At 46.5% G+C, this 26,938-nt stretch overlaps 1 protein-coding gene across 1 annotated transcript in view; it reads left to right on the top strand.

Annotated features, from left to right (window-relative positions):
* Window positions 1-10,719: 10,719 nt before the first annotated feature.
* The window catches only part of RBBP4 (RB binding protein 4, chromatin remodeling factor), a 39,633-nt gene continuing 23,414 nt past the window's right edge, over window positions 10,720-26,938 (top strand). Inside the window, exons 1-4 of the mRNA XM_077295998.1 lie at window positions 10,720-11,127; window positions 11,246-11,393; window positions 13,021-13,166; window positions 16,487-16,660. Coding sequence (XP_077152113.1) covers window positions 11,112-11,127; window positions 11,246-11,393; window positions 13,021-13,166; window positions 16,487-16,660 — 484 coding nt within the window. The 5' untranslated portion in view covers window positions 10,720-11,111. The remainder of the gene's footprint in view (window positions 11,128-11,245; window positions 11,394-13,020; window positions 13,167-16,486; window positions 16,661-26,938) is intronic.

Here is a 26,938-nt window from a genome sequence, read left to right as displayed (position 1 = left end):
TACATGGATACACAGGCAGCTAGGTGGTGAGTGGAGGAGTATTTAAAGTAAGGACCGCAGACAGGCTATCAAAGGCCTAACATAACAAACAATAGGCTCATGGCAGTTTTACAGCGGTTACATGGATACACGGGCAGGCAGCTTGGTGGTCAGTGGAGGAGTATTTAAAGTAGGGACCGCAGACAGGCTATCAAAGGCCTAAAATAACAAACAATAGGCTCATGGCAGTTTTACAGCGGTTACATGGATACACGGGCAGGCAGCTGGTGATGAGTGGAGGAGTATTTAAAGTAGGGACCGCAGACAGGCTATCAAAGGCCTAAAATAACAAACAATAGGCTCATGGCAGTTTTACAGCGGTTACATGGATACACGGGCAGGCAGCTTGGTGGTGAGTGGAGGAGTATTTAAAGTAGGGACCGCAGACAGGCTATCAAAGGCCTAACATAACAAACAATAGGCTCATGGCAGTTTTACAGCGGTTACATGGATACACGGGCAGGCAGCTTGGTGCTGAGTGGAGGAGTATTTAAAGTATGGACCGCAGACAGGCTTCGAAGGCCTAACACAATAAAATGGGCTGGCTGTAGGCACTTTAAAATTGGTTCCAGGGGTACACGGGCAGCAGTGGTCTGGTCAGTGGAGGCCTAGTGGAAGTATGGACCGCAGACAGGCTTCGAAGGCCTAACACAATAAAATGGGCTGACTGTAGGCACTTTAAAATTGGTTCCAGGGGTACACGGGCAGCAGTGGTCTGGTCAGTGGAGGACTAGTGGAAGTATGGACCGCAGACAGGCTTCGAAGGCCTAACACAATAAAATGGGCTGGCTGTAGGCACTTTAAAATTGGTTCCAGGGGTACACGGGCAGCAGTGGTCTGGTCAGTGGAGGCCTAGTGGAAGGAGGGAGCGCAGAAAGGCTTCAAAGGCCTAACATAACAAACAATAGGCTCATGGCAGTTTTACAGCGGTTACATGGATACACGGGCAGGCAGCTTGGTGGTGAGTGGAGGAGTATTTAAAGTAGGGACCGCAGACAGGCTATCAAAGGCCTAAAATAACAAACAATAGGCTCATGGCAGTTTCACAGCGGTTACATGGATACACGGGCAGGCAGCTTGGTGGTGGTGAGTGGAGGAGTATTTAAAGTAGGGACCGCAGACAGGCTATCAAAGGCCTAACATAACAAACAATAGGCTCATGGCAGTTTTACAGCGGTTACATGGATACACGGGCAGGCAGCTTGGTGCTGAGTGGAGGAGTATTTAAAGTATGGACCGCAGACAGGCTTCGAAGGCCTAACACAATAAAATGGGCTGGCTGTAGGCACTTTAAAATTGGTTCCAGGGGTACACGGGCAGCAGTGGTCTGGTCAGTGGAGGACTAGTGGAAGTATGGACCGCAGACAGGCTTCGAAGGCCTAACACAATAAAATGGGCTGACTGTAGGCACTTTAAAATTGGTTCCAGGGGTACACGGGCAGCAGTGGTCTGGTCAGTGGAGGACTAGTGGAAGTATGGACCGCAGACAGGCTTCGAAGGCCTAACACAATAAAATGGGCTGGCTGTAGGCACTTTAAAATTGGTTCCAGGGGTACACGGGCAGCAGTGGTCTGGTCAGTGGAGGCCTAGTGGAAGGAGGGACCGCAGACAGGCTTCGAAGGCCTAACACAATAAAATGGGCTGGCTGTAGGCACTTTAAAATTGGTTCCAGGGGTACACGGGCAGCAGTGGTCTGGTCAGTGGAGGACTAGTGGAAGGAGGGAGCGCAGAAAGGCTTCAAAGGCCTAAAATAACAAACAATAGGCTCATGGCAGTTTTACAGCGGTTACATGGATACACGGGCAGGCAGCTTGGTGGTCAGTGGAGGAGTAGGGACCGCAGACAGGCTATCAAAGGCCTAAAATAACAAACAATAGGCTCATGGCAGTTTTACAGCGGTTACATGGATACACGGGCAGGCAGCTTGGTGCTGAGTGGAGGAGTAGTGCAAGGAGTGTCTGTCCCAGTACTCCCAAAATATAAATAGATGTTAATGTCTCGCAAAACAACCAAAACAAAAAAAAAGATGGCATACTTAGGTACAGGGGTGGGCTCATCTGCTGTGTTTCTGACATAGTAATTTGGCAGTAACTATTTAATGGTGCCAATATAGGACACAGACACAGACTACTTTAAGTTGCATCATAGATGTCTACAAATTTGTATTGTCAGTGCCAGACATTGAATGATGTCAGCGAATAGACTAAAGATTGGTGGAGCTGTGCGACATAATTTTGCACGTAGTAGAGCCCAGTTTGAGCTGGGGTAGGGGGGAACTCTCTTGAGGCCGGCGGGACCGCCCCAGGGCCACTCATGTTACAACGGTGTGTCTGACGTTGGGTGCGCACCACCACCGCCAGAGACACTACATTGTACTATGAGGGACCCAGTAGCAATGCCGTCAACCAAAAGCGAGCACACCCACCTCTTCAGACAAACAGCAGTCTCACGGGTGCTTGCGCCAAGTCGCGATACCACGGCCCCGTGTGGGGAGTTTGGCCATTTAGGGAGGTGTAAACATGTCGTATGCTGTACAATCTGCAGCAGCAAATTAGACATTAGAAAAGTAATTCACAGGCAAGAGCTTTTCATAGGAAAGCTAGGTGTCGGCCGGGCAAGGTGGGGCAAAAGATTTTGAAATCCAGTTGTGGTTCATTTTAATGAATGTTAGATCGTCAACATTTTGGGTAGCCAGACGAGTCCTTTTTTCGGTTAATATTGACCCTGCAGCACTGAATACTCTTTCTGATAGGACACTTGCTGCCGGGCAAGCAAGCTCCTGCAATGCATATTCTGCCAATTCTGGCCAGGTGTCTAATTTGGAGGCCCAGTAATCAAATGGGAATGACGGTTGAGGGCGAACATCGATAAGGGATGAAAAATAGTTAGTAACCATACTGGACAAATGTTGTCTCCTGTCACTTTCAATTGATGCAGCAGTACCTGTCCTGTCTGCGGTCATAGCAAAATCACTCCACAACCTGGTCAGAAAACCCCTCTGTCCAACGCCACTTCTGATGTGTGCACCCCTAACACTCCTAGTCTGCTGCCCCCTGGAGCTCGTGTGAGAACGATCACGTGCGCTGTGTGCTGGGAATGCCTGAAGCAAACGGTCAACAAGAGTTGATTGTTTGGTTGCTAATATTAGTTCCAAGTTCTCATGTGGCATAATATTTTGCAATTTGCCTTTATAGCGTGGATCAAGGAGGCAGGCCAACCAGTAATCGTCATCGTTCATCATTTTCGTAATGCGTGTGTCCCTTTGTAGGATACGTAAGGCATAATCCGCCATGTGGGCCAAAGTTCCACTTGTCAAATCTCCGGTTGTGATTGGTTGAGGGGCAGTTGCAGGCAAATCTACGTCACTTGTGTCCCTCAAAAAACCAGAACCCGGCCGTGACACGCAACCAATTTCCTGTGCCCCCGTGAAAGTTTCCGCATTAAAAATATACTCATCCCCATCATCCTCCTCGTCCTCCACCTCCTCTTCGCCCGCTACCTCGTCCTGTACACTGCCCTGACCAGACAATGGCTGACTGTCATCAAGGCTTCCCTCTTCCTCTGGTGCAGACGCCTGCTCCTTTATGTGCGTCAAACTTTGCATCAGCAGACGCATTAGGGGGATGCTCATGCTTATTACGGCGTTGTCTGCACTAACCAGCCGTGTGCATTCCTCAAAACACTGAAGGACTTGACACATGTCTTGTATCTTCGACCACTGCACACCTGACAACTCCATGTCTGCCATCCTACTGCCTGCCCGTGTATCCTCCCACAAATAAATAACAGCACGCCTCTGTTCGCACAGTCTCTGAAGCATGTGCAGTGTTGAGTTCCACCTTGTTGCAACGTCTATGATTAGGCGATGCTGGGGAAGGTTCAAAGACCGCTGATAGGTCTGCATACGGCTGGCGTGTACAGGCGAACGTCGGATATGTGAGCAAAGTGCACGCACTTTGAGGAGCAGGTCGGAGAACCCAGGATAAGTTTTCAATAAGCACTGCACCACCAGGTTTAAGGTGTGAGCCAGGCAAGGAATGTGTTTCAGTTGGGAAAGGGAGATGGCAGCCATGAAATTCCTTCCGTTATCACTCACTACCTTGCCTGCCTCAAGATCTACTGTGCCCAGCCACGACTGCGTTTCTTGTTGCAAGAACTCGGACAGAACTTCCGCGGTGTGTCTGTTGTCGCCCAAACACTTCATAGCCAATACAGCCTGCTGACGCTTGGCAGTAGCTGGCCCATAATGGGACAACTGGTGTGCAACAGTGTCATCTGCCGATGGAGTGGTTGGCCGACTGCGTTCTGTGGAAGAGCTGTAGCTTCTGCAGGAGGACGAGGAGGAGGAGGAGGGGGTGCGAACGCCTACAGCCAACTGTTTCCTAGACCGTGGGCTAGGCACAACTGTCCCTAAATTGATGTCGCCTGTGGACCCTGCATCCACCACATTCACCCAGTGTGCCGTGATGGACACATAACGTCCCTGGCCATGCCTACTGGTCCATGCATCTGTAGTCAGGTGCACCTTTGTACTCACAGATTGCCTGAGTGCATGGACGATGCGCTGTTTAACATGCTGGTGCAGGGCTGGGATGGCTTTTCTGGAAAAAAAGTGTCGACTGGGTAGCTCGTATCGTGGTTCAGCGTACTCCATCAGGGCTTTGAAAGCTTCGCTTTCAACTAACCGGTAGGGCATCATCTCTAACGAGATTAGTCTAGCTATGTGGGCGTTAAAACCCTGTGTACGCGGATGCGAGGATAAGTACTTCCTTTTTCTAACCAGAGTCTCATGTAGGGTGAGCTGGACTGGAGAGCTGTAGATCGTGGAACTTTCGGGTGTGCCGGTGGACATGGCAGACTGAGAGACGGTTGGAGACGGTATTGTTTCCGCCGGTGCCCTACATGCAATATTTCCTCCTACAAAACTGGTGATTCCCTGACCCTGACTGCTTTTGGCTGGCAAAGAAACCTGCACAGATACTGCCGGTGGTGCGGAAAATGGTGGCCTTACAGTGACGGAAGGGATGTTGCGTTGCTGACTAGCTTCATTGGCCGAGGGTGCTACAACCTTGAGGGACGTTTGGTAGTTAGTCCAGGCTTGAGAATGCATGGTGGTTAAGTGTCTATGCATGCAACTAGTATTTAGACTTTTCAGATTCTGACCTCTGCTTAAGCTAGTTGAACATTTTTGACAGATGACTTTGCGCTGATCAGTTGGATGTTGTTTAAAAAAATGCCAGACTGCACTCTTCCTAGACTCTGATCCCTTTTCAGGGATTGCAGACTGAGCTTTAACCGGATGGCAACGCTGTGCTCCAACAGGTTTTGGCTTTGACACGCGTTTTGGTCCAGATACGGGCCCGGCAGATGGAACCTGTTGCGATGTTGATGCCTGCTGCGGCCCCTCCTCCACCTCCGCTTCTGAACTACTGCCGCCTGCACCCTGTTCCCCCAATGGCTGCCAATCGGGGTCAATAACTGGGTCATCTATTACCTCCTCTTCGAGCTCGTGTGCAACTTCGTCTGTGTCACTGTGTCGGTCGGTGGTATAGCGTTCGTGGCGGGGCAACATAGTCTCATCAGGGTCTGATTGTGGATCTGTACCCTGAGAGGGCAATGTGGTGGTCTGAGTCAAAGGAGCAGCATAGTACTCTGGCTGTGGCTGTGCATCAGTGCACTCCATGTCAGAATATACTTGTAATGGGCATGGCCTGTTAAATGTTTCACTTTCTAAGCCAGGGACGGTATGTGTAAAGAGCTCCATGGAGTGACCCGTTGTGTCGCCTGCTGCATCCTTCTCTCTTGTTGTAGTTTTTGCTGAGGAGGACAAGGAAGCGACTTGTCCCTGACCGTGAACATCCACAAGCGACGCGCTGCTTTTACATTTACCAGTTTCGGAAGAGGAGGCAAAAGAGCTAGAGGCTGAGTCTGCAATGTAAGCCAAAACTTGCTGTTGCTGCTCCGCCTTTAAAAGCGGTTTTCCTACTCCCAGAAAAGAGAGCGTTCGAGGCCTTGTGTAGCCTGACGACGAAACTGGCTCCACAGCTCCAGACTTAGGTGGAATATTTTTATCCCCACGACCACCTGATGCTCCACTACCACTACCATCATTACCAGCTGACAATGAACGCCCACGACGACCTCTTGCACCAGACTTCCTCATTGTTTTAAAATCTTAACCAAAGTAACTTTATTTGTTGCTATCAAACAACTTACACGGTGAGCTATAACTTCAGTATGATTTCAATATCCCTTAACAGGTTGGTGAGACCACAAGGAAAATCAGGCACAATGTTACACACTCTGTTTTCTGTGGCACAAAATCACAGAGATGACACACACGCAGGACTGTCACTCAAGCACTAATGTCAATATTAATCTCCCACCTAATTTATTTATTTTTTTTTCTCAGGGAGACTTTAGAAACCAAATAATATTAAAAAAAAAAAAAAAAAAGGCTTTCTATGGCCCACAATTAGAGAGAGAGAGGTGGCACAACCAGGAGTCAAGACTGGCGCACAAGCTGAAAGGGCAATATTACTCTCCCACTGTTTTTTATGTTTTTTTTGTTTTTTTCAGGGAGACTTTAGAAACCAAATAATATTAAAAAAAAAAAAAAAAAAGGCTTTCTATGGCCCACAATTAGAGAGAGAGAGGTGGCACACCCAGGAGTCAAGACTGGCACACAAGCTGAAAGGGCAATATTACTCTCCCACTGTTTTTTATGTTTTTTTTGTTTTTTTCAGGGAGACTTTAGAAACCAAATAATATTAAAAAAAAAAAAAAAAAAGGCTTTCTATGGCCCACAATTAGAGAGAGAGAGGTGGCACACCCAGGAGTCAAGACTGGCACACAAGCTGAAAGGGCAATATTACTCTCCCACTGTTTTTTTATGTATTTTTTGTTTTTTCAGGGAGACTTTAGAAACCCAATAATATTTTAAAAAAAAAAAAAGGCTTTCTATGGCCCACAATTAGAGAGAGAGAGGTGGCACAACCAGGAGTCAAGACTGGCGCACAAGCTGAAAGGGCAATATTACTCTCCCACTGTTTTTTATGTTTTTTTTTGTTTTTTTCAGGGAGACTTTAGAAACCAAATAATATTAAAAAAACCAAAAAAAAAAAAGGCTTTCTATGGCCCACTGAATGAGAGGGAGAGAGGTGGCACACCCAGGAGTCAAGACTGGCACACAAGCTGAAAGGGCAATATTACTCTCCCACTGTTTTTTTATGTATTTTTTGTTTTTTTCAGGGAGACTTTAGAAACCCAATAATATTTAAAAAAAAAAATAAATAGGCTTTCTATGGCCCACTGAATGAAAGGGAGAGAGGTGGCACACCCAGGAGTCAAGACTGGCACACAAGCTGAAAGGGCAATATTACTCTCCCACTGTTTTTTTATGTATTTTTTGTTTTTTCAGGGAGACTTTAGAAACCCAATAATATTTTTAAAAAAAAAAAAGGCTTTCTATGGCCCACAATTAGAGAGAGAGAGGTGGCACAACCAGGAGTCAAGACTGGCGCACAAGCTGAAAGGGCAATATTACTCTCCCACTGTTTTTTATGTTTTTTTTTGTTTTTTTCAGGGAGACTTTAGAAACCAAATAATATTAAAAAAACCAAAAAAAAAAAAGGCTTTCTATGGCCCACTGAATGAGAGGGAGAGAGGTGGCACACCCAGGAGTCAAGACTGGCACACAAGCTGAAAGGGCAATATTACTCTCCCACTGTTTTTTTATGTATTTTTTGTTTTTTTCAGGGAGACTTTAGAAACCCAATAATATTTAAAAAAAAAAATAAATAGGCTTTCTATGGCCCACTGAATGAAAGGGAGAGAGGTGGCACACCCAGGAGTCAAGACTGGCACACAAGCTGAAAGGGCAATATTACTCTCCCACTGTTTTTTTATGTATTTTTTGTTTTTTCAGGGAGACTTTAGAAACCCAATAATATTTTAAAAAAAAAAAAAGGCTTTCTATGGCCCACAATTAGAGAGAGAGAGGTGGCACAACCAGGAGTCAAGACTGGCGCACAAGCTGAAAGGGCAATATTACTCTCCCACTGTTTTTTATGTTTTTTTTTGTTTTTTTCAGGGAGACTTTAGAAACCAAATAATATTAAAAAAACCAAAAAAAAAAAAGGCTTTCTATGGCCCACTGAATGAGAGGGAGAGAGGTGGCACACCCAGGAGTCAAGACTGGCACACAAGCTGAAAGGGCAATATTACTCTCCCACTGTTTTTTTATGTATTTTTTGTTTTTTTCAGGGAGACTTTAGAAACCCAATAATATTTAAAAAAAAAAATAAATAGGCTTTCTATGGCCCACTGAATGAGAGGGAGAGAGGTGGCACACCCAGGAGTCAAGACTGGCACACAAGCTGAAAGGGCAATATTACTCTCCCACTGTTTTTTTAGGTTTTTTTTTTTTTTCAGGGAGACTTTTGAAACCAAATAATATTAAAAAAAAAAAAAAAAAAAAAAAATATAGGCTTGCTATAGCCCACTGAATGAGAGATAGCGCACACACAGCAGTGGCACACAAGCCCTGACTGAGGCCAATATTTTTCTCCCACTGATTGATGTAGTGTTTCTGTGTTGAGGTAGATTTTAGAACACAAATCACGGAAAAAATAAATAGGCTTTCTATGGCCCACTCAGTGAGAGATGGCACACACAGGGATGGCACTGTAGCAGAAATGCCAATCTTAATCTCCCCCAAAAAAAAAACAAAAAAAAAAAAAAAACTGTCCTACAATTACTATCTCCCTGCAGTAATGTAAGCCAGGTATGGCAGGCAGCAATAGGAGTGGACTGATGCACAAATTAAATAAAAAGTGTGGACAAACAAAAAAGATAGCTGTGCAGAAAGGAAGGAACAAGAGGATATGTGCTTTGAAAAAAGCAGTTGGTTTCCACAGTGGCGTACACACAGCAATACAGCTATCACGGAGCCTTCTAGGGCAGCCCAATGAGCTACAGCGCTGAGGGGAAAAAAAAAAAAAAATAGCTTCCACTGTTCCTGCACACCGAAGGTGGTGTTGGACAGTGGAAATCGCTGCAGCACAAGCGGTTTGGTGGTTAGTGGACCCTGCCTAACGCTCTCCCTGCTTCTGATGAAGCGGCAGCAACCTGTCCCTAAGCTCAGATCAGCAGCAGTAAGATGGCGGTCGGCGGGAACGCCCCTTTATAGCCCCTGTGACGCCGCAGACAGCAAGCCAATCACTGCAATGCCCTTCTCTAAGATGGTGGGGACCAGGATCTATGTCATCACGCTGCCCACACTCTGCGTTCACCTTCATTGGCTGAGAAATGGCGCTTTTCGCGTCATTGAAACGCGACTTTGGCGCGAAAGTCGCGTACCGCATGGCCGACAAGCACAGGGGTCGGATCGGGTTTCATGAGACGCCGACTTAGCCAAAAGTCGGCGACTTTTGAAAATGATCGACCCGTTTCGCTCAACCCTAGTCATGAATATGCGGCTCCACCCCTATGGATTGCAGATCTGCAATTGATTTACAGTACAATGTAAATCAATGAGAAAAAAAAAATGCTGTGCACACTTTGCGGAAAATCCGCTGCGGAAACGCTGCGGTTTAAAAGAAGCAGCATGTCACTTCTTTTTTGTGAATCTGCAGTGTTTTTGTACCCATTCCATTATAGAAAACCGCAGAGGTAAAAAACGCAGCAAATCCGCAAGAAAACCGCAGCAAAAACACACAAAAAACCGCTACGGAACCGCACAAAAAACGCAGGTGCGTTTTCTGCCAGGAGAGGCAGAATCCGCACCAGAAATTCCTAAGCCGAATCCGCAACGTGTGCACATAGCCTAAGGCTACTTTCACATTAGCTTCGTGCACTGCACGTCGCAATGCGACGTTGCAGCGCACCGACGCATACTGTGAAAGCGCCGCACAATGGGGGCAGCGGATGCTGTTTTTCAACGCATCCGCTGCCCCATTGTGAGGTGCGGGGAGGCGGAGTTCCGGCCACGCATGCGCGGTCGGAAATGCTGGACACGACGCACCAAAAAACGTTACATGCAACGTTTTTTGGTGGCGACGGTCCGATGAAACACGAAGCAACCGTCGCACGACGGTTGCGACGTGTAGCACTGCGTCGCTAATGCAAGTCTATGGAGAAAAAACGCATCCTGCAAGCACTTTTGCAGGATGCTTTTTTTCAAGAAAACGACTCATAGCGACGTGCAGTGCACGACGCTAGTGTGAAAGTAGCCTAAGGGTATGTGTCCACGTTCAGGATTGCATCAGGATTTGGTCCGTATTTTACCTCAGTATTTGTAAGCCAAAACCAGGAGTGGGTGATAAATGCAGAAGTGGAGCATATGTTTCTTTTATAATTTTCCTCTAATTGTTCCACTCCTGGTTTTGGCTTACAGATAATGATGAAAAATCCTGACCAAATCCTGATGCAATCCTGAACGTGGAGACATACCCTTACACATCAGGTCAGTAAAAAGATGTATTGGTGGTTATTGAAGGGTTAAGGCTGATTATATCCATATACTCTACTTTGTAGATCCAGTTGTAGTGGTGGCCACTGATCTTTCCGAAATCCATACACCTGGTGAGAACCACTGTAGGAGTGTAGGTGGAGGGCACGGGGCCGGCAGGTCTTTCCTCACCATGCAGTACTATATGTGCCGGAGTGAGCCCCCACTGCTAACTCCTGACAGCCAGACCTCTGGGACCCTAACATCCCTTGCTGCCTCTTTTTTAACCCTCCATATTCCTCTGTTGTCATGGCGATACGAAACCACGCCTACTGGGCGGTGCTTCCAATTTGGAAGTCGAGCGCGCGTAATTTGCTTCTGCTCCGCCTTCGTGACGCCTAGATCTGTGATTGGCTGCATACAGAGCTCCTGTACAATTCTGATTGGACTAGGTTGGCGCGAATGTGCGCGGCTCCGAGACACGGGGGAGGCGGGAAACAATAGCGGGAGGAGCAGGCCGGAGACCGGAGACACAAGGGAGGAGTTGGTCCTAGAACCGGGACAGTAAACGGCGGCACCAGTTGTGAGGTCCGGACGCTACGTTGCAGGCCGTACAAGCACCATGGCGGATAAGGAGGGTAAGTGTGGAGAAAGTTGGCTGCTCGTGTGCGGTGATGTGCAGCCGGTACTGTAGTGTGTACGGTGCCGTGTAGTTCCTCACTGGTGCTGCAGCCTCTTCCTTGTGTCCGGGCACAGCTGCGTTTGATGATGCTGTGGAGGAGCGGGTCATAAACGAAGAGTACAAGATCTGGAAGAAGAACACCCCTTTCCTGTACGACCTGGTGATGACTCACGCCCTGGAGTGGCCCAGCCTGACAGCACAGTGGCTGCCCGATGTCACCAGGTGAGTCCGGACTGTGCCCCTGCCCGATGTCACCAGGTGAGTCCGGGCTCTCTCCTCCTCCCCCGGGCTGTGCCCCTGCCCGATGTCACCAGGTGAGTCCGGGCTCTCTCCTCCTCCCCCGGGCTGTGCCCCTGCCCGATGCCACCAGGTGAGTCCGGGCTCTCCCCTCCTCCCCCGGGCTGTGCCCCTGCCCGATGTCACCAGGTGAGTCCGGGCTCTCCCCTCCTCCCCCGGGCAGTGTGGCTGCCCGATGTCACCAGGTGAGTCCGTGCTCTCCCCTCCTCCCCCGGGCTGTTCCCCTGCCCGATGTCACCAGGTGAGTCCGTGCTCTCCCCTCCTCCCCCGGGCTGTTCCCCTGCCCGATGTCACCAGGTGAGTCCGGGCTCTCTCCTCCTCCCCCGGGCTGTGCCCCTGCCCGATGCCACCAGGTGAGTCCGGGCTCTCTCCTCCTCCCCCGGGCTGTGCCCCTGCCCGATGCCACCAGGTGAGTCCGGGCTCTCCCCTCCTCCCCCGGGCAGTGTGGCTGCCCGATGTCACCAGGTGAGTCCGGGCTCTCCCCTCCTCCCCCGGGCAGTGTGGCTGCCCGATGTCACCAGGTGAGTCCGTGCTCTCCCCTCCTCCCCCGGGCTGTTCCCCTGCCCGATGTCACCAGGTGAGTCCGTGCTCTCCCCTCCTCCCCCGGGCTGTTCCCCTGCCCGATGTCACCAGGTGAGTCCGTGCTCTCCCCTCCTCCCCCGGGCTGTTCCCCTGCCCGATGTCACCAGGTGAGTCCGGGCTCTCCCCTCCTCCCCCGGGCAGTGTGGCTGCCCGATGTCACCAGGTGAGTCCGGGCTCTCCCCTCCTCCCCCGGGCAGTGTGGCTGCCCGATGTCACCAGGTGAGTCCGGGCTCTCCCCTCCTCCCCCGGGCAGTGTGGCTGCCCGATGTCACCAGGTGAGTCCGTGCTCTCCCCTCCTCCCCCGGGCTGTTCCCCTGCCCGATGTCACCAGGTGAGTCCGTGCTCTCCCCTCCTCCCCCGGGCTGTTCCCCTGCCCGATGTCACCAGGTGAGTCCGTGCTCTCCCCTCCTCCCCCGGGCTGTTCCCCTGCCCGATGTCACCAGGTGAGTCCGGGCTCTCCCCTCCTCCCCCGGGCAGTGTGGCTGCCCGATGTCACCAGGTGAGTCCGGGCTCTCCCCTCCTCCCCCGGGCAGTGTGGCTGCCCGATGTCACCAGGTGAGTCCGGGCTCTCCCCTCCTCCCCCGGGCAGTGTGGCTGCCCGATGTCACCAGGTGAGTCCGGACTGTGCCCCTGCCCGATGTCACCAGGTGAGTCCGGGCTCTCCCCTCCGACCCCCCCATCCCAGATGTCACCAGGTGAGTCCGGGCTCTCAAATCCCCCCCCCCCCCCCCCCCAGATGTCACCAGGTGAGTCCGGGCTCTCAAATCCCCCCCCATAAGATGTCACCAGGTGAGTCCGGGCTCTCAAATCCCCCCCCCCCCCCCCCCCCAGATGTCACCAGGTGAGTCCGGGCTCTCAAATCCCCCAACCCCCCCCCCCCCCCAGATGTCACCAGGTGAGTCCGGGCTCTCCCGTCCACCCCCGGGCTGTGCCCCTGCCCGATGTCACCTCTGTATTCTTGCATTGGCAGGCCAGAAGGGAAGGACTTCAGCATTCACCGCCTGGTGCTCGGGACGCACACCTCTGATGAGCAGAACCACCTCGTCATTGCCAGCGTGCAGCTTCCCAATGATGATGCCCAGTTTGATGCCTCTCATTACGACAGTGAAAAAGGAGGTACAGTGACTTCTTACCTTGTTAAAGGGACCCGCCATCTGATTCCTGCTGCCCCAACCACAAACAGCATGAATTGGAGCCTTGCTGCACATCTGCAGCCAGTAAAGATAAGGAGAATAGAGGAGTATATTTGGGTATCAAAATTTATTAAATATGCAATATATAAATATAAACATTAATAACATGTATTCACAATCCGAAAATAAAGACGTTATTAATGTTTATATTTATATATTGCATATTTAATAAATTTTGATACCCAAATATACTCCTCTATTCTCCTTATCTTTAGTGGTATTACGGAGTGGGTGGCCTTGTGTCAGGCCTGGGGCTATTTTTTCATCATTATGTGTTAATTAGCCCCTTCGGTGCCGTTTTTTTTGTTCCGGTAATATGTTGTCTGGTTGTGTTATAATACATCTGCAGCCAGGTATATTGTTCTCTGACATGCTGAAGTGTTTCAGGGAAAATATAGTTTCAACCCTGCACGTTATGTGACTCATTTCAGAGCCTGCATCTCTCCCCCCAACATGACTAATTCAATTAGTAATCGAATGTATCTGCACCAAAATGATATCATTAAAAACGTCAGCTCGGCTCGCAAAAAATAAGCCCTCACCTGACCCCAGATCATGAAAAATGGAGACTCTATGGGTATTGGAAAATTGCGCAATTTTTTTTTTTTTTTACCACTTGGATAAAACATAACCTAGGGATGTTTGGTGTCTATGAACTCGTAATGACCTGGGGAATCATAATGGCAGGTCAGTTTTAGCATTTAGTGAAGCTAGCAAAAAAAGCCAAACAAAAAACAGGTGTAGGATTGCACATTTTTTTGCAATTTCACCGCACTTGGATTTTTTTCCCCATTTTCTATTACACGACATGGTAAAACCAATGGTGACATTGAAAAGTACAACTCGTCCTGCAAAAAACAAGCCCTCACATGGCCATACTGACGGAAAAATAAAAAAATTATGGCTCTGGGAAGGAGGTGAGCGAAAAACGAAAATGCAAAACCGAAAAAGGGCAAGGTCTTGAAGGGGTTAATACATAACATTTCCCTCATGTCTGCTTTACATCAGCACCATGAATAAAACGTTCTTTTATTTTGTTCAGATGACTTTTCCCAACTTTGTTGCAGGTGATTGACAGATTCCTTGCAGTTGCCAGTTGTTTGGAGAACCACTGAGAGAAGCCATCCGGAGGCAGAGCTTGACTATTCCAGTCTCTGACTATGGATCCCGGCTGATCTAGTACATTGTTTAAAATGCCAGTGTATCTTCAGTTTCACAAGAAAAGGATTATAATGCAGGGCTCTGCACTATATACTGATTTTTCTACACTGTTCGCAATTAATTTGTTTTTGCCGATAACCCGCAGTACGGACCGCCTGAAGTCTGTGTTGCAGGCTTCACTAAACTGCATCCTTTTCCTGCTGCTAGGCTAAAGTCCTCTGGTCGGTTACGCACATCATAGGATTTTACAAGGTTTGCTCCTACACTGAATTCGATAAGCGGGATGCTGTTTAGTTTAGTGCTGCCTGCAGCACAGACTTCTTAGTAAGTTCGAAAAATGATTGCTGCAGAGTCTGCATCATAATCCTTTTGTTGCAAAAGTGGAGGTACGTTTTGTCATGTCTGTTGTCAGAACTATTTGTATAGGATCTGCACTTCCAGATTTTTCGAGCAACAGACATACATGCAGCGGATCTCCATCATTCTATGTAGTCTCTTGTCGATGACGAACGACTCCTGTTAATCTCCATTATCACACACCAGTTCAATCCCTTTAAATATTCATCTAGACAGGAAGACATAATGCGGCACTGCTGCCTCTTGACACCTGTACCGCTTTGATTTCCAGAAGGTTTGCTGTAATCATATTAACAGATTAGAAACGTCACTTGTGAAGAGAAGCATTTAATTGCCACTGGGTTGTAAGGCAGGAAAGCTAAATTGTGCTGTTGGAGTTCTTCCATTAAAAAAAAATAGATATATAGATAGTACCCAGCTGTGATCAGATTCTGTCTTGAGACGGATAAAGCGGTACTCCCATCTCCAAGATCCTATCCCAATGTGTAGTATTAATACTAGCAACTACCTCCAATTACAAATGTAGTATAGTTTTTCTGATTATCAGTCTCTCTCCTCATGTGCAGGCATTGCAGGAACTCTGGTACCCATGGTTATGACCACTGATATAGTAAGTTAGCTAGTGGCAGTAACCATGGATACCTAAGGGCCTGCTATTCGTGTACATGATCAAAGGGACATAACAAATTAGAAAAACTAGGATATATTTCTAATTGGAGGTATTAATATACATACTACATATTGGGATAGGATCTTGGAATCCCCTTTAACTTGGTTCAGGAGATGCAGTCTTCAGGCTGTGTATTCCATGGACCATGTTTCAAAGTCGGTTGAATCTAACCTATGACACTGCAAACTTGGATCTCAATATTGTGCCTCATTCAGACGTCCATGCATCGGGAATGTTCTCTAGCCAGGTTTTGCATGGATGGAACAAGTATCCGTTAGTCTGTGGGGCTGATCACATCTGGGGTTTTCATATACATCTATGCCCTACTATGGCTCTATAAAGCCAGAGCTGTCAATCAGAGGATGGGTGGAGTTAGAGGGTAAAAGTAGGTGGGAAGGCGCCCTGAATTGTTTGGCCACGCCAAAGGTACACACGGCACCTGTACTTGGTTTGAACAGTATTTCTGTGCTGAAAGCGACACTCTTTATAGAGAACCTGTCGTCTGCAGGCACCATATTATAGAGCAGGGGAAGGGGAGTAGATTGATATACAGATTTGTGAGGGAAAAAAATTCAGTATAACTTGTGTTTTAACCTTTAAACCTCTGCTTGTAGGACCACCCACTAGACCGATCAGTGACTGACATCATTTTTTTTTTTGTTATTGTGCATACAGAGAAAGCGAATATTTACTAGTGCCATTCGCTGTATCGAAAACCCAGAGAGGGCAGAGGTTTAAATTATTAAAACACTGATTTTACTGAATATTTAATTACAAAACTACATGTCAATCTGCTCAGCTTCCTCTGCTCTTCAAGATGGTGCCTGCCGATTGTACTGCATTTTTATGCATGTTCTCAACATTGTCTAGTCTGAGTTTATACTATTTGCAAAACTTTATGATGCAAAGCAAGCCAACTAACAAAGGATTGGTATCTTTAGGTCATACCCTTTTCTGCCCACTCTCCGATAGGTCATGCCCTTTTTGTTGATTCATGTTGAAAATGTCTTGTGGAGTATTTTTTTTTTTTTGTAAACACTTTTTTTTCTTTATAGAGTTTGGAGGCTTTGGTTCAGTAAGTGGGAAAATAGAGATTGAGATCAAAATAAACCATGAAGGAGAAGTAAACAGAGCCCGCTATATGCCCCAGAACCCATGCATAATTGCAACCAAAACACCAACCAGTGATGTTCTTGTGTTTGACTACACTAAACACCCATCCAAACCAGGTAAGCCTACACTTCTGTTCTTGTGGTCAGGTTCACACAATGTTATATATCACACTGGCACGAAAACACTGATATCGTGCAGTCTTGTTATGGATTTGCTGCAATCATGGAAACTGCAGGTTTGGTAGATTGATCCCTCAAAGGGGATGTCCACTACAGGCCAGACCTTACTTAAGTAATTTGGGGCCCCCGTAGAAATTAAATGCAATTTATACTCTTCTGCCACCTGTACACTATTTCCGAGATATGAGGTGAGGGGTATAGATTTTTGTGTCCTGTATATTCCAGTACGCAACAACCCTTTTTCACCCTCAAAGATGAATACATCCACCATGGAGCCGGTCAGTTTATGTTGATTAGTCTCAAATGCATCCGAGTATCTACCTCTAGCAGCTGTTTACCCACCACCGCTATACCATGTCGGTTCCACAGGCTGGTGTTTATCACAGCCCGTGATTAGGACTAAATAATTCAGTATATACAGTTGCAGCTCACAAAATTAGAATATCATCAAAAAGTTAATTTATTTCCGTTCTTCAATACAAAAAGTGAAACTATCATATTATATAGTCATTAAAGAGTGATCTATTTCAAATGTTTGTTTCTGTTAATGTTGATGATTATGGTTTACAGCCAATGAAAACCCAAGTCATTATCTCAGTAAATTAGAATACTTTATAACACTAGCTTGAAAAAATTATTTTAAAATTCTAAATGTTGGCCTACTGAGATGTATGTTCAGTAAATGCACTTAATACTTAGTCAGGGCTCCTTTGGACTCAATTACTGCATTCTATATAAAATGAGTTTCACTTTTTGTATTATAAAACTGAAATTAACTTTCCAGGATGTAACTCCTGACCGCACCATTGAGGTCGTTCGCCTCCTCCTTACAGGGACAGGAAAACACGAGAGGTTAAAAGGCCCCTCCCCACCCACCTCCCTCAGTGTTTATTTATTTTATTTTTTTCCCCTGTCCTTGCATGTAGGGACACAGAAAAGGAGAAACTCAGCTTATCAGGATGGGCTCGGGGGGTTCGTGCGGCACAGCCAATCCTTCTCCCTGCCAAGAAGGCATGAGGCTGACACTCTTCGGTGGAGAGTCCCTCAGCCGCAGAGACCAGTTGAGCGAACGAGCTCCTGGGTAGAGCCGCTTCCTCCCGATGGGGGGCTATCTGCTCTGACGCCAGCCGGCAAGGTGCTGCTGCTTCCTGAAGTCGCAAAGTGGAGAAGTCAGTCGCGCTTCCAGTGACATCAGGAGGTGCTGGAACACAGGGTTGGCGTGCGTTCCAGGGTGGAACGTGGAAGTAACAGCGAGACGGGTAATAAAGCCATTACCTGGATCTCGAGGGGCACAGGGCTTTCAGGAGCATGATGGAGGAACCAGGCAAAGTTGACCAGGACTCCCTTTCTTTACGATGTACAGGATAAGGGAACCCCTGCTATGCCCCTGCCTACGCCCAAATGATCTGGCATAGCTGCTGCAAAAACCAGACTATGCTCTATATGCCATATAAAATTACCAGAGACATATGGCAGAACGCTCTGACACCTGCACCACCAGAGTTGTGAGGGAAGTACAGCCATCCCTACTATCTGAGATGAGGTCCTTGATTCGAAAAGAGGTTCAGGCCTCCATATCTAGCCTTACCCGTCTGCAACTTCCCGGTCCAGCGCCATGTGTTAAAAGACATGGGAGATGGATCTGAGCTTGGGCTAGGAATCCCAAATCCTGGGGTCAGACCAGGAAGAAGCTTATGAGGTATTGGAGAATCCGGAACCGGGCAGGAAAAAAACTTGTTTGCCTCAGAGGATACTGATGACCTAACTCAGGCTATCAGACATATGATGCAGGTGGAGGAGATCCCAAATCTACAGTCCAGACAGGATGACACAAAAAAGCACAGTGAGGTCAAAAATACTCTGTTGTAAAAAAAATCACAGTAATAAGCAAGTGCTAGTCAAAAGATGTAAAGAAAACAGGGTATTTAGTTGATACGTTTTAGTTAGGACTGCTCTATAAGGGTATACCTTGGCGATTTGGTGGAGCAGCTTAGTATACATTTTTTTGCAAAAAAACGTATCAACTAAATACCCTGTTTTCTTTACATCTTTTGACTAGCACTTGCTTATTACTGTGATTTTTTTTTTACAACAGAGTATTTTTGACCTCACTGTGCTTTTTTGTGTCTTCAAGTTTTCTGGTGGTGTGAACAGGTTCCTACAGACTTGTTCAGTGTGCAAGTAGCCCATGTGTTTCTGGTTCTATAATTGTTCTCTTGTTTCTACAAGACTGGGGAGTCCACCACTCCTCTGTGGGTCATTTGCATTTAAGCTGTTCCATCCTGCATGTCCACATGTATATTTTTTTTCTCTCTGAACCCTGCTTATACAGGTACTATACAGATAATCAGGTTTTAAATACATCAGATAGGGATTGCATACATTAGTTAGGACTGCTCTATAAGGGTATACCTTGGCAATTTGGTGGAGCAGCTTAGTATACATTTTTTTGCAAAAAAACGTATCAACTAAATACCCTGTTTTCTTTACATCTTTTGACTAGCACTTGCTTATTACTGTGATTTTTTTTTACAACAGAGTATTTTTGACCTCACTGTGCTTTTTTGTGTCTTCAAGTTTTCTGGTGGTGTGAACAGGTTCCTACAGACTTGTTCAGTGTGCAAGTAGCCCATGTGTTTCTGGTTCTAGTCCAGACAGGATGTGATGTTCGGGGGTCTCAGGGCTCAGAAGCAGCGTGTATTCCCAGTTAATGACCATATCCTTGCTATAGTCCTGGAGGATGCTGAGAGACGCTTGCTGACACCACGGGATTTTAAGAATCGTCTACCCTTTGATCCTGAGGATGTTAATATCTGGGAAGAGGTCCCCAAGATTGATGTGCCAGTCGCCAGGAAGACATCCATCCCCTTCGAGCCCTCAAGTCTAAAAGACCCCATGGACAGGAAGGCGGATAATTTCCTGAAAAGTGCTTGGGAGACATCTGCGGCTTTGATCAAAACCAACATAGCTGCTACTTCAGTTGCCAAGTCTGTTTTTATGGCTGGGACAACTGGAGGAGCATTTGACCAACAAAACTTCCGAGAGAGGAAATCATAGCCTCCCTCTCTCTAATGAAATCTGCTGCAGCATTTTTGGCATATACATCTGCCAAATCTGTAAGCTTTTTAAACTAGGAATAGCTTTGTCCAGTGAGGTTTAAAGGGCTATCTGGATGAAAACCTGGTCAGGGGGACAACGCCTCCAAAAATAAGCTATGCTCCATTCCCTTCTCAGGGTTAAGGGTGTTTGGGCCGGCATTAGATGACATCTTAGAGAAGGCACCTGACAAAAAGGATTCCCTGAAGATAGGTTTAGAAGAAACTAGTCCTTTAGTAAACCAGGTCCTTCTTGGAGACAGTCCGATTACTGGGGCCAAAGGGAAGTCCAGTAGAGGAAACTGCAACAAAGGAGGGAAGAGTAAAGGGTCCCTATTTGGGTCTGGGTCGAGTTCCAGATCAAGAAGGTAATGTCACCATTCTGATCCGGGGGCCGACAAACGCTTTGCGGCAAATTGGTTCCAGATTACCCAGGATCAGTGGGTTCTCAGAACCATAGCAGAGGGTTACGCGGTAGAATTTACTATACCACCCCCCGAAAGGTTTATCACTCCCCGGACCTTATCGACAGTCTCCCATGTTATCAGACTTAAAAGGAGCTGGTCAACATGGTGGTCATAGTTCCGGTTCCCCAGGCAGAAGAGGGTGAAGGTCACTACTCTGTTTACCATTATAAATCCATCAGGCGAGTCCCGCACCATAATAAACTTGAGGCCCCTAACCTTCTTGGTCAGATACAAAAGATTCAGAATGGAGTCGTTAAAAACTAGGGTTCCCTTTATAGACAGGGACCTTTGGTGCTAAAAAGCGCATATTACCAGGTCCCTATTCACCCGGCATCCCAAAGATACTTAAGATTTGCAGTGAAGAGCCTGAATCGAACCTGCCACTTTCAGTGCCTTCCTTTTGGCCTAGCATCGGCTCCGCGAGTATTTACCTAGTTGGTGTCAGAGATGATAGCCTACCTAAGAAACCGGGATTATCATAGTGCCGTACTTAATTTCCTCGTGGTGGCAAATTCGCTTGAAGTACTCCGACTTCACAGGTAAAAGACCATGTCTACAATAGAGTACCTCAGATGGATTATCAAAAGGCAGAAATTGGACCTGGTACCAGAAAACAGGGTGTACTACTGGACTCCAGATTCAGAACATCCTTCCTACCAGAGGAAAAACGGGACAGTACGAAATAGTTCCTGAGAAGTCGTGTTTCCATCAGGTCTGCAATGAAAATTTTAGGTCTCTTGACCGTTTGCATCTCCTGTGTCCGGTGGGCCCAGTTCCACTCAGGAGCTTTGCAGAGGGAAGTCTTGTCTGTCTGGGATCGGCACCAGTCATCACTTGACAGAAAAATATCCTTATCCCTGGTGGTGAGAAGATCACTACTTTGGTGGACTCGGCCAGAAAATCTACAGGTGGCCATTCCTTGGACCGCCTCAACATGTGTGGTGATCCCCACTCACGCCAGCAAGTGGGGATAGGGAACACTTGGAGGGAAGGATTCTTCATGGCAGATGGCCATCAGAGATCCGGTCCAAGTCCTCCACTTACAGGGAGGCCTACGCCGTGTGGGAAGCCCTAAGATGAAATCAGGCAGTGCTAAAGGGTCAACATGTAAAGATCTTATCAGACAACGTGACGACTGTTTCTTTCCTGCGACATCAGAGGGGGCCGAGACATTGGGCATTCCCGGATCTGGCATACAAGATTTTTTTTTTCCAGGACAGAGAAAATGGTTGTCGGTGGCAGCGGTTCATCTCAAGTGGTCACAGAATGTTGGGGCAGATTACTTGAGCAGACAAAAGGTCTGACAGACGGAATGGGAACTGAACGAGGAGGTGTTCCAGTACTTGTCATCTCTGGGGTACACCTCAAAGAGACTTATTGGTGACCAGGAAGAATACAAAGATTACCAGATTTTACTCCCTCAATCCATTGGACAACCCAGAAGCCATCGATGTGTTGAGCCATAAGTGGAGCAGGTCTCTTTCTTATGCCTTTACCCCGATGGCGCTTATTCCAGGGGTTCTCAGGAAGATCCAGGAGGATCAGGCGAAGGTATTTCTGATCTCCCCTTTATTGGGCAAAAAGTTGGTTTCCACTTCTAAAAGCTATGGCGTTAGAAGATCCGGTTTTGCTTCCTCAGAGGGAAGATATAATCCACCAGGGCTCAGTCTTTCATCAGAACCCAGGAAGGCTTCATCTATGAGCTTGGATCCTGAGCGGGACATCCTGAGAGTTCAGGGGTTATCGGACCAAATCATAACCACGATTCAGGCTAGTAGAAAGCCGCTTACTTCTGTAATATACAACAAAATATGGAAAGGGTTCTGTCTGGAAGGTGGCAGGCAGACCTGATATCCCTGCGATCTTAGACTTCCTCCAGGTGGGTTTTAATAAAGGGCTTAGACCTAGCACACTAAAAGTCCAGATGTCTGCTTTAAGTACATTTTTTTTTTATTCTCTAGCCACTCACCCTTGGGTAGCTAGATTTGTCATGGCGATTTGGAGATTGCAACCTATTAGGCAGCCGGTGCCCCCTTGGGATCTAAATTTGGCCCTCTTCAAGGAGCCTTCTGTACCAGGGGAAAAGATTGTCCGTCTGTCTGGACCATCAAAACTGTGTTTAGTGGCCATTACTACTGCAAAGAGACTAGGGGAAATTCAGGCCCTTTCGACTCTGGATTTATATCTTCTGATAAGGGAAGATTGCATAATTCTAATGTTAGACCCCGCTTTCGTACCAAAGGTAGTGTCCTGTCAGCATCTAAATCAGGAGATTATCTTACCCTCCTTTCGTGAGAACCCCTCAAACCAGAAAGAACAGGCCCTTAACGCGTTGGATGTTGGACAGGCAGTCATTGAATATCTAGAGGCCACTCGTAATTGGAGACAGGATCCTAACGTGTTTGTCTTATTTGGGGGTAAAAATAAGAGGAACGAAGCCTCTAAAGCCATCATCGCAAGATGGATTACCTCTGCAATCTCCTTAGCCTATCAGTCAGAAGAGATCAGTCCCCCCGAAGTTTTAAGAGCCCACTCTACGAGAGCAGTTTCCACCTTCTAGGCTGAGAGGGCTGGGGCATCAGTTGAGCAGATTTGTAAGGCTGCCACCTGGGCCAGGCTAGATACGTTTTGCAGGCATTATAAATTAGGTGTTGTCAGCAAACTGCCCTTGGGAGAAAGGTTCTCCAAGCAGTGGTCCCACCCTGAGGAGGTACTTTGGTATTCTCCATGGTGCGGTCAGGAGAGATGTCCTGGAAAATAGGTATTAGACCTACCGATTGTTTCCAGGAGTCCATCCTGACAGCATGGTTAGTTCCCTCCCTGATTGTGTTCATGATGTCTTAAATACGATATCGGTTTAAATAAATTTAAGTTGCATCAGCCATGGTGTGGTACTTTCAACCTCGTATGGTTTTCCTGTCCCTTTAAGGAGGAGGAGGTCGACCTCCATGGTGCAGTTAGGATGGACTCCTGGAAACGTAATTACTGGTAGATCTAATACCTATTTTTTTTTTATATTCTAATTTTGTGAGATGCACCTGTAGATCAAGCAATCGCAGGTTCATGGACACTAATGGCCCAATTCATGAAGACCAGTGTTGTTCACATAGATCTTGATGAGGGGGTGTGCTGAAGTCAGATGCTCCTAATTCATAGAGGTACATGCCTTATTATGAATCTGGATCATTTACGAGTGGTCTGTGCCTCCGTGTGCTATGCCAGAATTCTCATTCTAGTCGGGTATTGGAGTGAGATTTCTGGCTTTGGGAATGCCACAGCTTGTCAAGAATTACATTGGTGGTGGCATAACACCCTCTTCCAGCCACAACTCTGCCCATTTTTCAATGCAACTGGAAGACACTGCCGACAAAAGTAGTAAAATCTAGACACTTCTCCCAAGTTGCACCTAATTTTGCGAGTTTTTAAAGCCTGTATACCAGAGTTATGGCATGAAAGCATTTGATACATTGTGCTCCTAAGGGTCTGTGTACATGACCTCTCTTAACCCCTTAATGACCACCGATACGCCTTTAGCGGTGGAAGTTAATGGTATTTAATCCTCAGCGCCGCTTTTTAACGGCGCTGAGAAATAAGATTATAGCGTCTCCCAGCGTCAGAAATTCTCCAGGGTCTCGGCTATCGGGGGTAGCTGAGACCTCAAAGAACACAGAATAACGGCGACCGCTAAAAAAAAAAAAAAAAAAGTCGTCTTCTTTCCCCCCCATTTGATTACTCTCTCCTCTGATAGATCTAGCACATCAGAGGAGAGAGAAATAGTGTCCCCCGAGCCCTCACCGGTACCTTCGGTGTCCCTGGACCCTCCTCCTCCTGCATCTTCTGATACTGTCCCCCGGACGTCTGGCGTCTTCTGGGAAGAAAATGTCAGGCACATGCGCAGTGCGCCTGCCAAGATCTAAAAATTAATAAAATAAAGAAAAAAGTTTCAATTTTTCTGTTGGGGCTTGGGTTGGGGGTTAGAATCGGGGGGGTTCCACTGTTTAGGTACATCAGGGGGTCTCCAAAATAAACATGGCGCCCACCATTGATTCCAGCCAATTTTGTGTTCAAAAAGTCAAACGGTGCTCCCTCCCTTCTGAGCCTTGCCATGCATCCAAACAGTGAGTTTCCCTCACATACAGGCTTCAGGAAAAATTGCACAACAAATTGTGGTCCATTTTCTCCTTATACCCTTGTGAAAAAAAAAAAAAAAATTGGGTCCAAAGTAAATTATTTGTGAAAAAAGTAAAATGTTATTTCTTTCCTTCTACGTTGCTTTAGTTCTCGTGAAGCACCTGAAGGGTTGTTAAACTTCTTGAATGCGGCTTTGAGCACCTTCAGGAGTGCAGTTTTTAGAATGGTGTTGCTTTTGGGTATTTGTTATATTGAACCCCGAGCCCCCTCACCCAAAAAACTCCAAATGTGAGGTGGTTCCTGACATCGCTGGTCAACTTTTAACCCTTATAAGGTCCTAACAAAAAAAAATGTTTCCAAAAATTGTGCTGATGTAAAGTAGACATGTGGGAAACTTTATTTATTAACTGTTTTGTGTAACACCAATCTCTGATTTAAGGGTACAAAAATTAAGTTTGAAAATCGCAAAGTTTTTGCCAAATTTCTGTTTTTTCATAAACGCTAGTTTTATCAAATAAAGTTTATCACTTACATGGTGCAATATGTCACGAAAAAAGTCTCAATCTGTGGTATACTTTGAAGCGTTCCAGATCTATAAAGTCATAAAGTGAGCTGTCAGAATTGTAAAAATGGGCTTGGTCATTAAGTACCAAATTGGCTCTGTCACTAAGGGGTTAAATGTGTGTGTACCCCCTAAGTTTTTCAAGTAGATTATTCAGGAAATGGTGGTATTTTGTCTGTATTATTCTGCAGCATTTCTGCACCAGGAAAAAAAAAAAAGTTTTCATTTAATAACATGCTTTCTTCTGATCGCTTTTTGATACTGCAGTTTTTTTCTCCTTTTGGTAGGTCATGCACTAAAAGCGTCTTTGTTCTTGACGTTTCTTGATATTTGCCAACTTTTTAAAGTGTGGATTACATGTGTTTAGTGCATTTCCGCAGCGGAAATGGATATACACTTGTAATATGTGGATTACACATAACTCAGCATATTCTGAAGATATTTTGCGGACTTAAACTGACTTGCACAGTGGGCGTGAACTTTCTATAAACCCCAGCCACTTTGCTGTAGCTGTAAGATGCTGTGTTTTTGCACAGCAAAAAAAATTATGGAAATGTAACCCCGCTGCTGACATCTCAGGCTAACAACTATAGTGGTGATTCTGGTCTCATTCTGGAACTGAGATTCTCAGCTGCTGTAGTTGACATTTATTATTTATTGTTCTATTGCAATTAATTCCATGGGGCTTTACATGTGAAAAGCGGTTTGCATAATAGAAAACAAGTACAATAATCTTGAACAATACAAGTCACCTGGTACAGGAAGAGAGAGATCCCTGCCTATGAGGGCTCACAGTCTATAGGGGATGCGGGAGGATACAGTAGGTGAGGGTAGAGCTGGCCGTGCGGTGGCTTGGATGATCGGTGGTTACTGCAGGTTGTAGGTTTGTCAGAAGAGATGAGTCTTCAGGTTCCTATTGAAGGTTTCCACAGTAGGAGACAGTCTGTTATGTTGGGTTTGAGAGTCCCAGAGTAGGGGTGATGCACGGGAGAAATCTTGCTTGCGATTGTAGGAAGAGGAAATAAGAGAAGGAGATCTGGTGAGGATCGGAGGTTGCGTGCAGGAAAGTACCGGGAGACGAGGTCACAGATGTATGGAGGAGACAGGATTTCGGAAGGCTTTGTCGTGGCTGAGGTTTTGAACTGGAGTCTCTGGGCAATGGAGAGCCAGTGAAGGGATTGACGGAGAGGATTGGCTGAGGAATAGCGGGGGGATTATTTGGGCAGCAGAATTTAGGATAGATTGGAGGGATGCGAGAGTTAGAGGGGAGGCCACAAAGCAGGAGGTTGCAATAGTCGAGGACGTGCACTAGGTTTTTTGCAGATTCTTGTTTAAGCAATGTACGTACAGGGAGATATTTTTGATTTGGCAGGAAGTGGAAAGGTCTTTGATATATGGTTTGAAGGACCGATCAGTCAAAGGGTTACCCCCGAGGCAGCGAGCTTGTGGAACTTGGGAGAGGGAGCAGCCTTTACTTTTATGGATATTTTGTGGGGTTTATTTATGGGAATTGCTAGCCATTATGTGTGTTTTTTTTTGTTTGTTTGTTTTGTGAGTTGCCACACTATGCGACCGAATGACAAATGTATTTAAAAACTTTAAAAGGCTAAACACTGGTTAATCGATGGGGAATATAAAGTTTTAGGTGTTGAAAAATGGCAGCACAAGCAACTTTTATTTATTTTTATTTTTTATGCAAAACCTCACCACAGGTGCCCTGACCTGAAGAATCATATTGCCAGGTTGTTTTTACCACACAACAAATGGTGGAATTCCTTTTTTTATTTTTATTTTATTTTTTTTTACAATGATAGTGTACTTCTAAAAGCAAAAATGAAAGTTGGCTGCATCCTTAAAGGGTTAGTTGTTCAAGGCAATATTTCCCCCACTGTAGTATATGCAAGTGTGGCATATTGCTTTTCAGTATCTAACCTTGCACTGTCAATAAAACATGTCTTCG

The sequence above is a fragment of the Ranitomeya variabilis genome, chromosome 3 (genome assembly GCF_051348905.1).
Source record: "Ranitomeya variabilis isolate aRanVar5 chromosome 3, aRanVar5.hap1, whole genome shotgun sequence".
Classification (NCBI taxonomy): Eukaryota; Metazoa; Chordata; class Amphibia; order Anura; family Dendrobatidae; genus Ranitomeya; species Ranitomeya variabilis.
The sequence above is the reverse complement of the archived record's forward strand: the minus strand, read 5'-3'. Positions and strand labels throughout refer to the sequence as shown.